Source organism: Lolium perenne, chromosome 5, assembly GCF_019359855.2.
Source record: "Lolium perenne isolate Kyuss_39 chromosome 5, Kyuss_2.0, whole genome shotgun sequence".
Classification (NCBI taxonomy): Eukaryota; Viridiplantae; Streptophyta; class Magnoliopsida; order Poales; family Poaceae; genus Lolium; species Lolium perenne.
Window position 1 is genome coordinate 200,184,608 of NC_067248.2, and position 14,451 is coordinate 200,199,058.

A 14,451-nucleotide genomic window follows, 5' to 3' on the forward strand; every position below is an offset into this window, starting at 1 on the left:
ATATTCTGTAGCTGCTGGGCTGCATGCGCTTGGACAGGAAGGACACTTTCTCGTTTGTACTTCTTTTTTTTTATCGGATGTCTCCGAAGGGACCGTTTGTACTTTTCAGTTTCACGTTCGGGCTTTGGGCAGCACCGGAAAAAGCCCCCTGCCCACGTGTCTGCCACGTGACCCTCGGTCGCTCGCAAGTCGCAACAAAGGTCCGTGATACCGGGCCCACACGTCAGCGGCACCTGCACCTTGCGTCACACTCCACCCTCCACTAGGAAAACCAGCCGTCTCCCGCGCTATTGGCTCCTTCTCTCCGGCGACCGATCGAGCGGCCCACCGACCTCGATGGCGGCGGCCGCGCGCATCCGCCGTCTCGCCTCGTGCTGCCTCTCCTCTCCGGCGCTTTCCAGGACTGCGCCGCGGCACAGCAGAGGTCAGCCAGTCCGTCCCTCACTGGGTTCTTGCAGCCAAGCCGTTCGACGTAATGCTGCAGTGGGAGCTGAGGCTTAACAACCCACCGCTTCGTGACTTGGGTTCCCTTCTCGTTTCCAGGTCTCCGAGGCATGTGCACGCTCTCCACGACGCTGGGGTCCGGCGCCGACGAGGACGAGATCGAGCGCATCCGCCGCGAGTTCGAGGACGCCAAGCGCAACTACCTCAGCATCCCCGCCGCCATGAAGGACATGCCCAAGATGGACCCGCAAGGTCTGCCTGTTCGCTCCTCCTCTGTTGCTTTGGAGTGTCTAAAAATGGTCACTGAATTTGCCGGGGCTGGGGTTCACGGGTTTCAGGGATTTACGTCAACAAGAACGTCAAACTGGACGACCTGCAAGTCTACGGCTTCGACTACGACTACACGCTCTCGCACTACTCCGACCACCTGCAGTGCCTGATCTACGACCTCGCCAAGAAGCACTTGGTCGACGAGGTTTGCCCGTTCCCGCCCGCCTCTTCATTCTCCCTCCCTACTTGCTGCGTTGCCTGATCGATGAATTGCTTGTGACTGGTGCTCATGTCCTGTGCAGTTCAAGTATCCGGAGAGCTGCTTGCAGTACGAGTATGACCGCAGATTTCCTGTTAGGGGCCTTTACTATGACAAACTAAAAGGCTGCCTTGTCAAGCTTGACTTCTTTGGTTCTATTGAACCTGACGGTTGCTTCTTTGGGCGGCGAAAGGTGAGGTCTTCACTACTTTTTCTTTGGGTAGTACTCATATGCAAAATGTTGCAGGTTCCCACTAATGTGATTATGCCATATATGTCATTGGTTTCCTTGCACTGATCGGACTGTTGGATTCACGCTCTGGACACTGGGTATACTGGATTTTTAATGGCGCTACCACAATATCAAGAATAGGATTCTCCACCACTAGTCATTTTTTACCAATTTGCAAGTTAAATGCACACAAATGAACAATGTCTCTTGGCGATATTAGTTTGTCCTGCTGCTAATGGGGATTCTCGTGAAAAAAAGCTTACATGGCTGTTTGTTGATCAGCTAAGTCCGACTGAGATAAAAGAACTATACGGCACAAGACATATCGGAAGGGATCAAGTTCGTCAGCTTGTTGGGCTCATGGATGTCTTCTGTTTTAGTGAGGTATTATTGAAATGATCCCTGCGTTCGCTCGTGTTTACTTTGTTCCCTTCTTTCATATCACATGTACTCCCTCCGTTTGTAATAAATCGACCTGAGTGCTGCACATGGAATAGCTTACGTGTGTACAGATGTTGCGTGGATTAAACATGAACAGAGGGAGTATTTGTTAATCCCTCCGTTTCACTAATGTAAGACCTTTTAGATACTTGAAAAATGGACTAGATACGGATCAAAATGAGTGACACTACACACTAAAACATGTCTAGATACATGCATTTAGCAAAAAAGCTAAAAGGTCTTACATTAGTGAACGGAGGGATTACTTACTTTTGAAGCAGTAAAGCACTATCAGTAGTCAGTAGTCAATGCATATATCTGGACTAAGTAGCACATATACGATATCTCCCATGTAGTTAATGCTTTCTGTATAGATGATAGATATTTTATCTGTTCGATTTTTGTGCACATTCTGTGTGTGTTAAATAATTCTAGTTGGGATGATAATTGTGCATATCTGCCCTATGCTGTATACATGCATGGCATAGAACAGTGAGAAGTATCGTTCACTCAATTTATAGCAATATTATGTATTGCTTACTGGATCATTATGATATTCATATTATGTACTCTAGCACAAGTGCACTGGCCTTTTCACCAACTGTTTCTGACAATAAGAACACAATCGTTTCTTCACAGGCATGCCTCATTGCAGATATTGTTCAGCACTTTGTAGATGCCAAGCTAGAGTTTGATGCCCCTTACATATACGAGGACGTGAACAAAGCGATTCAGCATGTCCACAGAAGTGGTTTAGTTCACAGGAAAGTTCTTGCCGAGCCACAGAAATTTCTGATAAAAAATGTAAGCATTACTGCTCTCTTATTCCTATGTTGGAATACTTGCATATTGAATTATTGGAAATGCTTTAACCTGATAATGTTTCTCATCTTCTGGCATTCCTCTGTGGTGCCATGTGCTTTTATTCTTACCAATGCGACTCTAAAATGATTACCTCAACTTATTTGTCTCTTGCAGAGTCAGGTGTTCCGTTTCTTAAAGACGCTACGCGAGAAGGGAAAAAAACTGTTTCTTCTAACCAACTCACCTTTCTACTTTGTAGATGGAGGGATGAGTTACTTGCTAGAGGTACCTATCTATATTCAAATTGTTTTGTGTTTTTCCTGTACATAGTTTAGGATTAAAAGCGCAAAAGTATTCCGATATATATTTTGGCTTCGCCCATCATAGCATACAGTAGTGCTTGCATTTAACAGGTCTAACATAAACTTCCGAATCAATTTTTTTGGGGGGCTGAAATTCTAATCGATAATTTGATACTCCCTCCGTTTCAAAGAATAAGACGCCCTCCTTTTTCGTGCTTTTTGTTTGACCAAGAATTACTTCGAATATATAAAGATTGTATAATCAAGAATATAATCAAGATTTTGTTGCTCAAATTTTATGGTCAAAGTTCGTCTTGGAATACGCATGCGCCTTATTCTTTGAAACGGCGGTAGTATATGCAATATTTTATTACCATTACTATCACACAAGGGGAAGAGGATGTTCAATTAAAAAAAAATCATAATTTGATGTATGGAATATTTTGTTACCATCACACAAGGGGAAGAGTGCAGTCTATATAGTTTTTATACCACCTTGAGCCCTTGGCCCTTATTCTTATGAACACAATGCAAATATTTTGCATGCATAGTCTTCATTTGTTTCCAGATTTTCTTTTACTAGTATGGAGGACACAACTATGCTTTTTTAGGTTGCACAAACATCATAATTGTAGTGTTTTTCTTGTGTCGTTCTATTAATTTCTTCACGAAGACAGTAGTTCTAAATATGAGGAGTCATGCTATGGCAATTTGTTTCTCAAAGGTCATTCTTTTTGTCCAACCACATTTTTACTTGTTCAGTTTTTGGTTGAGCAGGACCAGCATTTTGATGGCAATTCCTGGAGGGAGCTTTTTGATGTTGTGATTGCTCAGGCAAATAAACCAACTTTCTACAATTCCGACCACCCATTCAGGTTAATATTATTTGAATCCTTCTTAGCAAAATGGTGGTGTGTGTGTTTGCTTGCCTTTTGAACTACCGCATCCATCATCCATGTAAATTGAATATTGAAAGTAGGCCTAAGTGACTGCAGGCGCATGTCAACTTATATTGCTTCCAATTCCTAAATGTTCTGCACAATCATGTTTACTCTGTTTCTTGATTCCTAATTATTTTACTGGTTACCTGTAGGGTATATGACACTGAAAAGGACACCTTAGCTTTTACTGCAGTTGACAAGTTTTTGCCAAGTGAAGTCTATTACCATGGCTGCTTAAAGTCATTTCTGCAGATAACAAAGTGGAGAGGTCCAGAGGTTGGTGCTTAAAAGTTTGAACCCCAAAAAGTATCATTGTTGTTATATACTTATATATGTTCACTCAGCTTAGACATTTCTGTCTAGAGTGACCTTTTTTTGTTGAATCAATACAATGCTTTTCACATACATTTGCACATGTCAAGCGGTAGTTGATTTTTGTTCTACATAGAAGAAGCTGTCATGATCTTTAGCCTAATCTGCTACTTTTTTGGTCTGTTGACTATGTTTTGTGCTTAATCTAATAGGGTAATGCGATAACCTTGTCCTACCATTGATAACCTGGTCTGGTCTTCATTCACGCACCAACACATGTCTCCTTAATACTGATGTTTGGATGCTGTCCATTTAAATTCTAAATATATCATCTCAATTATTATTTTGCCTTGTCTTAGGTGATATACTTTGGTGATCATCTTTTAAGCGACTTGAGAGGGCCTTCCAAAGCTGGCTGGCGCACAGCTGCTGTAATTCGCGAACTGGAGGTCGGTGGTTCTCTTTTTTTTTACTTGAGATTTTCTGCATAAGCCAGAATTTAGTGTGTGATTATGATACGCAAACAGCACAATCTATTGTCACCAATTTAACATATTAAGGCCTTCTTAGGTTGTCTTGGTCCAGCTTGTACTGAGATTAAAATATTTATACAATATATCAGATACGCTAACCAAACTATATGAGAATAAAGGAATCAAAATATTGAAATTTTCAAACTAGTAACCTCGTATGTCACCTTGATCTTGAACATGTGGGGTAAGCTATTAGATGACATGAATAACTTTGTGCTCTTTAAAAAGTCAGATCTGATTGATTCACTTCTAGATTTCTCCTGACTGATTCTGATAGTTTCCCATTACTTCTTTTAAATCATAATAGTTTCCCATTGCTTAATCATGCAAAATGTGTAACTGTATTTTGTACTATGTTACAATAATATGCTCCTTTTCATTTCAGGATGAAATAGGAATCCAGAACAGCGACAACTACCGGTTCCAGCAGGTTTGTATATCATATGCCTCTAGAATATGCAACTCAGTTTTCTGTTTGCACTGTATGACTGCTTTTATGTGCAAGCTAGCCTAGCTGCTGTGCACCACGGGAATCACCCTCAGCTTCTCGGGTCAGCGGCAACATCAACTTAGTAATCAAGTTATACTTTATTAAATGGCATCTTATCTCATTAGTTGGTATGCATTAGTTAGGAAGATTAGTTGGTATGCATTAGTTACGAAGGTTATTAATAGATTGATCCCATAGGAGAACCCTCTTTATACAGAGACCTATTACAATCAAGGTTTAAAATAGCGTGCTAAATGAAATAGCGGCAGCCTCCTTCAAACGCTATGGACGCTATATCATGCTAATAGCGTGGTATATTTGAAATAGCTTTTTCAAAATAATACTAAATATAGCCTAAAAATAAATAGTTTTACTAGAACGAATGGATATATAGTCCAAAAGTGACTGAATCATACATACATATAACCACATATAAAAATAGATCTCAAATATTTTAGAAGACTAACATCAGCATTTCACAAGGCAACAACATAGTATAAATTATTTATTAAAAATTATTAGCATTAGCGATATTATCTTCTGATTTAGAAGTGGAACCAACAGTTGTAGTTCATCACCACGAAAAAGTGAAAGCAACTTGCCTCAAAAAATAGCGCGCTAACGCTATGAAGTTTTAGCGCGATATAACCTGCTATTTCGCAAATAGCGCCACAGCGAGCAAAATTACTAAAATTTAGCGTGGACCCTCTAGATATGCTAGCGCGCTATTAGCGGAGAAATAGCGTGCTATTTTAAACCTTGATTACAATCGTGACATTAATAGATTGAAATGAAACACAAAGCCTTTTTGCGTTTCCTCGAAAAAAGAATAGGATATCTCTCGCCTGAAGTTTCTCCGCATTTCTTGGTCTTCTCTTTCTCCTAAGATCTGTCCTCTTCAACCTTGCCTGTGCCGCCCGGCTCTTCTCGATGTGGTACCTACACCGATGAAAGATTCATCACAACTGCTGTAAATATTATTTTGAAGGGTTAATAGTTAGTACAATTCCTAGCTGGATTGGAAAAAGAAACTTGTAAGCCATTCAACTGAAAAAAACTGAAGTAATACGGATTAAAAAAACCCTGCAATAATACGGGGACTGCCAGTTGCACTACAAATTGCTCCGTCACATAGGCATTGATGTTTTTAATTCATTTTGCATGGTTTGATTGAATATGCATCATGTTTGTCCATGACTTTCCATCCACATGGATGCTTTATAAAATTACCTGAATTATTTCCTACACTGCAGGCAAAATTAAGTATAATACATGATCTACTTGGGAAAGTTCATGCAACTGTTGTTAGCACTGAGAAAGGCCAGGTTTACAGAGCATTGCTTGATGAGTTGAATGCAGAAAGGCATCAATGTCGATCTGGGATGCGAAGTCTGTTTAATAGCTCCTTTGGTGCAACATTCCTTACAGACACAGGAAAGGAATCATCATTTGCCTATCACATTCATCAATATGCAGATATCTACACCAGCAAGCTCGAGAACTTCTTGTCACATGCCCCTGAATCATGGCTTCATCCACCTCATGACATAAAGATCATGCCACATAATGCGAAGGTAGCTCAAATTCTTACTTGTGGTATTTAGATCTACCTGTTCAGCTTATTTCACTAACTCTTTATTACAGGGAACACCAAGATATGATAGATTTCTATTTCTTCGCTTTCTACTGCTTAAGAAACAAAATTCAACTTTCCTATTTGCAGGGAAACACTCCAGGCATTTCCATGAAACTGAACACTTAATTTGTTAGCTGATTCTTCCATACGGATAACTGACTTGATTCTTACCTTAGGGCAGTTACATTTTAGTTGTATTTTGAATAAGAAACCAGTCCGTTTTCAACCTTCAACTCTGAAACCTCTTGTTTTTAAACTTGAACTCTTTAGTCAGTTTTACCCCCTTGGCCTATCCCAAGCAGTTTTGTTCTCACAGGGAGACGCGTGGCATGACATAAACATCCGCACCTGCCATTTTAGAAGCTTAATTTGTTTAGGAAAGGCAGAATAAAATATAAATAATCAGAATTTCTGGGGACAAGATCTGAAACTCTTAATAAGCAAAGATAGTTTTAACTCGATTTAAACAAGCAGAATCAACAGTCCACATATTATGTGTAGCTTAATGTTTTTAATATGCTGTGTGAAAATATTCCCAAATCCCCAAGTTATAATTATCTTTTTCAATTTCTTGATTTTTCTATACTTTAAATTAAGTTGCTGACATGGGCGCATAAAAGTTGATGCCCCATGTTGTCTCAGCACAAACCGCTTGGGATATGGCCAAAGAGGGGGGAAAGTGAACCCGATTCTGATTAAGGTTTCCATTTTCAAAATTCATGGTTGTAAAGTGAATATCTGCAATAGTTAAAATTGGAAAGTCAAATATTTTTTGAATAATGTTTCTAAAATAAAATGATATCTTAAACATTCCATGTTGTAGGTCCCGGCGAGTTTGTTCAATGGTTCGTAGTTCATTCTATCCATTTCTTACGGAGAACCATGCGGTATGGTGTAATACCCATCATAGTTCCTCTGACTACGGGATTCCGTGCTGGTTCGGTGCTGCCACTGCAACTTGGTTAGGCTTTGGAGAAACCAGCACATGATGTACCCAGCCAAATAGGCGAGGTAGCAAGTCAGCAAGATGTTCCTATCGTGACTTATGGGAGAATCACTGTCCACATGAGTACGCCATTCTTCTGTATATCCCTGTTGTTGTTTCTCAAGACATCCAGAAAACTCAACAGCTATCTGTAATAGTTGCCAATAATGATCACAGGAAGTGATCTTTGCCAACAGCAAGTGAAGGAAATCTTCCAGTGTTAAGCAATCTATTCTCCAATCCACATAATGTAGTTGCCAATATTTGAACAGGTATGGGTGAAATGTCATCGGACACCAAATTGGATCATATATTGATGGTAGTTTAAGCCAAATGTCAAGTTATTATTATTATTATTATTATTATTATTATTATTATTATTATTTAAGTTGGATCTGTTCATATATATGTTACTGACAGTTCTTTTGTCTGCATTATATGTAACTACCGTCAAACTAAATCTCTTTGTGTCGGACGAATGATTCAACAAGCAAGATTCAGGAAGTCCCTAACAGAAGAAAATTTGGATTACATGGTTCTGCTCGTTTTGTTACATTTGTAGATTATGAAGGAATTACTACTTGTCCTTGTCTAATGCAAGGTGAGCGTCTTGATCAACATTAATTCTGATCCCGGACAAAGGCTGCAGTTCCAGTTCCTGCTTGCATGACCTGCAAGAACTGAATATCCAAAACGAATAGCAATTAGACCGATTTTTTGTCATCTATGCTGAGTTGCAACACTAACACTATGAACTTCGCTGAATTGAACATCACTAGTTTCTGAATATGAAGCCAAATCAACATTGCTTACCGCTGCCGACAACTTGATCTGTTTCCACCTAAGGATAGCACAGCAGCAGGAGCAGAGCTATATCCAGCATCATCTGAGGGCGACCGACTCATCTTTGTGTCGTAGAAGAGCATGAGCAAAATAATATCAGAGTTTGTAGATGAAAAAGCTCAAAAGGTTTATTTCGTGGATCCCACTTGCCACTTGCCTGATGATAGTTCCAAGCAGAAATATACTCACTTGACGAGATGTAGTTTGTTCCGCGGTGCGCACTTCATTGTTGACAGGATCTCTTTGCTTTCCTTTCAGTTGACTCATGCATTTCACGAGGAAATACAGGAGAACCCCACCAAGGCATAGCATTGCTAAGATCTCGATTGCTATTGCTGATCCGACCACTGAAAATATTTGTCGCAGAAAATACTGAGATAAGTTACATAGAAATTATGAGCCTGTTGCCAAGCAAATAGAGAACATGGCATTGGTACGTACAGATGGCTCTTCTTGAGTTCATAGGTTTTGTTTTGACTAGTCGAACAGTCTTCGCCGTCGAGAGTGGCGTTGACATCATCTCTGAACAATCTGGGTAGCATCCATAGTTTCCAAGGTCGTTTACAGTAATAAATAACCTTGTCTCATGGCTAGCACCCTGCAAGAGAAACAAATGTCAGGGGAGTTTATCATGTATAGATTTCAGGTAATCAGCTAATTAGACGACCGAGAAAATTTGATCAAGGAACATGTACTTGGTAAAACAACCGCTGCATTGCATTGTTGCAGTCAGAAACATTCCCGTGGAACCTGATGCCAGTTCCCCTCAGGACAAAGTGATGGGCAATGGCCACGTAGGCCTGAAGAGACTGCCAATGGTTATTGCCATCAGCCTTCAGCTCGGCAGTGGCGACAATGCCGGCTGGCAATGTCATCACCAAGGTTCCTTCAAGAACTTCCAAGGAGAGCACTAGCAGAAGGTGGGACTTGTTCCCTGAAAAATTAGAGTAAAAAGAGTTACCTTAAATCTCTGTTAAGGAAATAGCAAATCTAATGTACTACCAGGAAACGTCATCTTACATCTCAAACTAATTAAGCATGATACAGCCCATTTTACATTCATGGTTTCATACCAAAAGAGTAAGACAAAGTACCTGGATAATGACGAAGATCCGGTTCAACAATTGAAAACTCGAATGGATCTCTCTGTTTGTCAAAGATTTGATATCCTTCTCTCGATTCTTTCCCACCCAGCAAAATTGATTTTGGTGCTAGTATAACCGGAGGGTCGTTGATTGGCTGAACAAATATATGTAACTTAGTATGTTCTATACCGTTTCTGTTCTTGGCAGATAGCATTATAACATCTTCTCCATAGAAGTCTTCATTTCTGCACATGATTACATAATTAATTCTCTTCCTGTATCAGGCCTTCTAAAATACCTGACGTTCTTTTAATTAGACATGGGCACAGTCTTGTATATGGAATTTTGGTCATTATTTTTGTATGAATATGCTCGTAAAATATTACAAAATTATGAAACTATAATTTATTATCCATGGAAATGCTAACGATATTTTTCTCTGACCACATTCTGTTATGGTACGAGGGTAGTACTAGGAGATTCAGATTTTTCAGAAATACCCAATATACCGAAGAAATTTTAGTGCCACATTTATTGCTTCTACCATCCCTTGTAAATTTATGTCTTTGCCAGATCTAGCTCCCCTGCTGATTGAAATTACATCATCCGATGTCTGTTGAAGTTTCATTGGCATGGGAGCAAGAAGAACTTTGCCTGACTGTGCCTTCACTGTTACTGATATGTTTTCTGCTGTGTCGGAATATATTATTTCGATCCCTGGAAACCCACTGCCAGAACACAAAGAAAGGCAAAACCAAATTAGAACCCTAAGAAAATATTTAGAAAATATATAAGTACGTAATCAAAAAAATATATCTTACCCAAATTTTGGGCCAATTATATCTTCAGTAACATGCAACTGCTTGGGTAAAGAGATGAAATGAGGTGGTCTGCAGAGAACAGATATGAACACTTTGCCACTTGCAACGTTGCTATGCTGATCAGATACTGTGTATGAGAATGAGTCATTCCCAAAAAATCCTTCAAACGGCGTGTACCGATAGCTTTGCTCGTACTCTAGAACTGATCCATGGAGTGGCTTCAATAGGAAAGGACAAATTTACAATGCTTATAATTATCAAATAAGAGCGTAATGACTACTGAAACAACGAAATAACTGAAATGTTAGTGTAGTAGGAAAATTACAGAATGAAATTGCAAATTCTTAATTGTGTCACTGACTCACTGTACTTATTTTCCAATTTTTCCTACATAAATTTTCTTGTTTAATTGGGAAGTAGAAATGTTCAAAAAAATAAATTGTGAAAAGGGAACAAAGAGAGAACTATTGAACTTTTTAAAAAGAAGTATTGAACAATTCAGTTGCAAAAACGTTACTTAACAAACTTACTGAAGATAAGTTAACTCCTTCAGGTTGTCCTGCTGCAATGTAGTCATTTGACAGTACTTCAAAGCTAACAGATTCATCCTCCCAAACTGAAATGTTATCGTTTTTGACTTGAGAAAAGTAGTCATCTGCAGTGAGATACCTTCAATTAACATATCATTGTCACATTTTAAACATAAATACCATCTGTACAACTTAAGCTTTACCTCCAAGAACATGGACTTCAAATGGACAAGGAGGCAGCTGCGTGTTGTTAAGCTGAGTACAGAAGCTATATGAACCAAGATACTTTGCCACATAATAAGTAGTATATGATCCATCTTTGTTGTCGACAAATTCCTCTGCAGCGAAGCTCGACGTGTTCACCAGGGTCGGTATATTTGCGGATGTTAGATGAAGCCTCAGTTTTGGCTCTAGAGATACCACTGGGTTCATAAACGAGTCACGGAGCCAAACAGTTACTTCATTTCTAACTGATATTTTGACTCTAGGCTCAAACAATGGATCACTTGGTATAGATGAGCTAACTGCACCTGGGAAAAAGGGAAGGTTCTTGAAAGTCAGATGTCAATCGCCATCAGATAGACAAAAAACAATACAGAAGTTGGTTCTGTGTGAGCTACACTCTAAGGTAACACTGCTGAAATTGGAAAGAACGGTTAATGGATTATCACATGAATGCACAACTCAGCTACTGAATGATACTTTGGAGATGTATCCAACCTGGTGAAACTGTCATATTATAGGGATTTCCATTGTTCAACACTATGTTCCCACACAGCACCCAGATATCGTACTCCCCAGCGATTTCAGGAGTATATGAAACATTAAAATGACTGGCTTGCAGTGTTGAGTTTCCAGCAACCATCTATCAATAATAGGGTGCATTTCAGTAAACCATAATAGTATTAAGCAATCTTGAATCAGTGAGAGAATAGGATACTTGCTTCCTGATGGTCAGCAGGTCCATAATCTGAAGGATTACGTCCATCCATGGATATTGTCTCTGCACATGAATTCAACACTAAATCATCTTTTTAGTTTAACTTTTGAAATTTGGAAAAATGGTTTGGTAGCAATTACCGTTTGGTTCTCTTACAGGTGATATAATTGGGTTTACAACAGACGTGCCATTTTTACTCAAAATATGCACTTGCAACATTGCGGGTTCAACCGGAGAAGGGTCGCGATACTGATCTTCCAGGAAAACCATGAAGGATGACACCGAACCGGCAACAGATTGCGCTGTACCGGACCCGTTGGCAAAGCTGTTTGATCCATCGGCATACCCTAAAATTCTCAAGTTATCAGAATCATGCAGAACACTGATCATGAAACCAATAAATATCCTTGTAGAAGAAAGTTTATCAAACGAGCATACCTACAAACACATTATATATGTACGCCATATTGGAGAGATTCTGCTTGAGCTGAAGATCAAGAATCGTGAGCACAAACTCTCCGGGCTCCCCAACGTTGAAGGAGAGCACCTGAATTCCCTCGGCGACCGCTTCGATTCGAAGATCCCCGACCGGGACAGACAGGTTTGAGGCCTTTTCCACCACGGCAGCGTCGAATGGATGGATCTCCGGAACTAGATTTCCGTACAAATCCTTCTGGTTTATGAAGATCTCCAGCTTGGAGAATATCTGCAGCACGTTTGTTCCATGCTTCCAGTCGGCCGTGCTTTTCGCAATGTCAATGGGACCTGCAACAAGAAGTTAAATCAACCACACTGACATCCATACACAACAATTATGCATTTGTTTTGATGTATCAAGCGTTGATAAGATATTAAGAGGACTAACCTGGCTTCACTGTGAGCCACAATGGCGAATCACGCAGCGGCCTGTTATCCCCATAAACCTGGACCAAGAAGTCCCCGGCAAGAGTGGGCACGAACTCGAGGCTGAGGCGCCCGTCTGCTGTCCAGCCATTGTACTGAAAATCCAAGAACTCGACGGCCGTCCCGTTCAGGTAGGATCCCGACACCCTGAAGTACCCGTCGCCAGGCGGCATGCCTTCGGCTTCACGCGGGACGGCGTTGCCGAAGGCGTCCCTGGGCACGACCGACACGAAGGCCTTGGAGCCGGCGACGACGTAGCCGGTGAAGTACATCCAGGAGGCCAGGGAGGCGGACGGGTGCAGGTCCCTGGCGGCGACCGTGTAGTAGAGAGTGGAGATGCCGATGGCGAAGCGCTCCTCCTCGAGGACCGCCACGAAGTCCCCGGCCCGGAGTGGCACGAATGTGATGGTCCAGGACGGCGGCGCCCCCTCGAGGCGCGCGCGGACGTCGGCGGCGTAGGTGCTGTTGCCGGTCTTGCCGCGCACGGTCAGCGTGAAGGAGCCCGAGCGCCGGACGGCCGAGACGTTGGCGTCCGGGAGGTCGAAGGACATGATTATGATGACTGCTGTGTCGCCGGCGCGGAAGGTTTGTCTGCCGTTCAGCCAGCCGAAGGCGAACGCCGGTCGCCGCGCGATGGGAGGGTTCTGCGCCGTCGATGGGGCGACGCGGAGGAGAAGGGCGAGCGTGAGGAGCGAGAGCGCGACGGAGTTCGCCATGGATGGCCTGTGGGGAGTGGAACTGCAAGGCGGCAACCGCCGGTGCAGACGTGCAGTGTTCCTTGCAAAGGGGCAGTACGATTCAAATATGCGTGGCTTCTCTGCTTTGGGAAAACAGAGCATAAGAGTTTGTAAACATGGTCTATGAATGATCCACATGAATTTCGCAAAAAATATTGAAGCGAGATTGCGAGAGGACGTGCAACGAAACTACAAAAGAAAGTTTGAAGGACTATATTATCTTGTGAGAAATTATTGGGACGTATATACGTACAATATGAAATGATCCGTAATTGTCTTTGGTGGTCAATTTCTATTCACCTGAAAAGCATATGTAGGAAAATTTTCTAAGAATGAGATTTCAAAAATACCACATCCAAACATGCATATACTCGAGCACAATAGCAGGATATTTCAAAACTTTGCAGTGCCACTCAACAGAGTTCATGCCAACATCATTGAAGAGGCCAAAAACTGGAGGGATGCACGAAGAAAATGGCGCATGACTTGCTGCACAGATCAAGAGAACCTAACTAAATCAAGCCTTTTAGCGTTTGTACCCGTGTAGCTTTATTGTTACTCTGAGTTTTCCTTCTTCGTTTTGTTCGCTTCGTATATCTTGTACTCTCTTTCTAATATCAATGAAAAGCAGGCTAGACTGCCTTTTCGTCAAAAAAACATGCATAAAATACTATAATCAAAACCCCCAAAACAACTTTGGTTAGCAGACACACTTTTACAAACGCTACGCATGTACGTCCAATACTCCAATGGACATCTTCTAAAACACCCGGTGACAGAAAAGTACACTGAAGTTGGACATGGCATTGGAGAGCACATCCCGAGGATGAGCAACATGACTGCAAAGTTGAAGCCCATGGATGATGACCTGAAGTTTAAGGCTGCACTTCTTGTCCACCTAGTCATGGCTTCATTGCCTCAACATTTTGACACCTTTGTTGTC

At 41.3% G+C, this 14,451-nt stretch overlaps 2 protein-coding genes across 2 annotated transcripts; one reads left to right on the forward strand and one right to left on the reverse strand.

Annotated features, from left to right (window-relative positions):
* The first annotated feature begins 262 nt into the window (after positions 1 to 262).
* Positions 263 to 7,998, forward strand: LOC127301509 (uncharacterized). Its single transcript, XM_051331767.2, has 13 exons — positions 263 to 424; positions 544 to 696; positions 783 to 919; positions 1,017 to 1,166; positions 1,488 to 1,589; positions 2,286 to 2,450; positions 2,625 to 2,735; positions 3,530 to 3,627; positions 3,846 to 3,969; positions 4,365 to 4,454; positions 4,924 to 4,968; positions 6,282 to 6,602; positions 7,488 to 7,998. Exons 1-13 carry the CDS (start codon positions 337 to 339, stop codon positions 7,515 to 7,517), a joined length of 1,614 nt encoding a protein of 537 aa, XP_051187727.1. The 5' UTR covers positions 263 to 336; the 3' UTR covers positions 7,518 to 7,998.
* A 133-nt stretch (positions 7,999 to 8,131) lies between these two features.
* On the reverse strand, positions 8,132 to 13,587 carry LOC127301510 (protein GAMETE EXPRESSED 2). Its single transcript, XM_071820265.1, has 15 exons — positions 12,734 to 13,587; positions 12,307 to 12,633; positions 11,973 to 12,215; positions 11,873 to 11,898; positions 11,649 to 11,793; positions 11,132 to 11,458; positions 10,929 to 11,053; positions 10,399 to 10,616; positions 10,078 to 10,305; positions 9,587 to 9,822; positions 9,188 to 9,426; positions 8,934 to 9,090; positions 8,682 to 8,839; positions 8,463 to 8,554; positions 8,132 to 8,329 (listed from the first exon to the last, which is right to left on the reverse strand). The coding sequence occupies exons 1-15, from the start codon at positions 13,485 to 13,487 to the stop codon at positions 8,227 to 8,229; spliced, it is 3,378 nt and encodes a 1,125-aa protein (XP_071676366.1). The 5' UTR covers positions 13,488 to 13,587; the 3' UTR covers positions 8,132 to 8,226.
* Between the last annotated feature and the right edge of the window lie 864 nt (positions 13,588 to 14,451).

Excerpts from the sequence above, each read along its gene's own strand:
- LOC127301509 (XM_051331767.2), top strand. The coding sequence starts at position 337 with ATGGCGGCGGCCGCGCGCATCCGCCGTCTCGCCTCGTGCTGCCTCTCC. Across the intron at positions 2,451-2,624 it reads AGAAATTTCTGATAAAAAAT|AGTCAGGTGTTCCGTTTCTT; the intron begins GTAAGCATTACT and ends TGTCTCTTGCAG. Across the intron at positions 4,455-4,923 it reads CTGTAATTCGCGAACTGGAG|GATGAAATAGGAATCCAGAA; the intron begins GTCGGTGGTTCT and ends TTTTCATTTCAG.
- LOC127301510 (XM_071820265.1), bottom strand. The coding sequence starts at position 13,487 with ATGGCGAACTCCGTCGCGCTCTCGCTCCTCACGCTCGCCCTTCTCCTC. Across the intron at positions 12,634-12,733 it reads GTGGCTCACAGTGAAGCCAG|GTCCCATTGACATTGCGAAA; the intron begins GTTAGTCCTCTT and ends TTCTTGTTGCAG. Across the intron at positions 11,899-11,972 it reads CATTTTTCCAAATTTCAAAA|ATTATGGACCTGCTGACCAT; the intron begins GTTAAACTAAAA and ends GTAATCCTTCAG.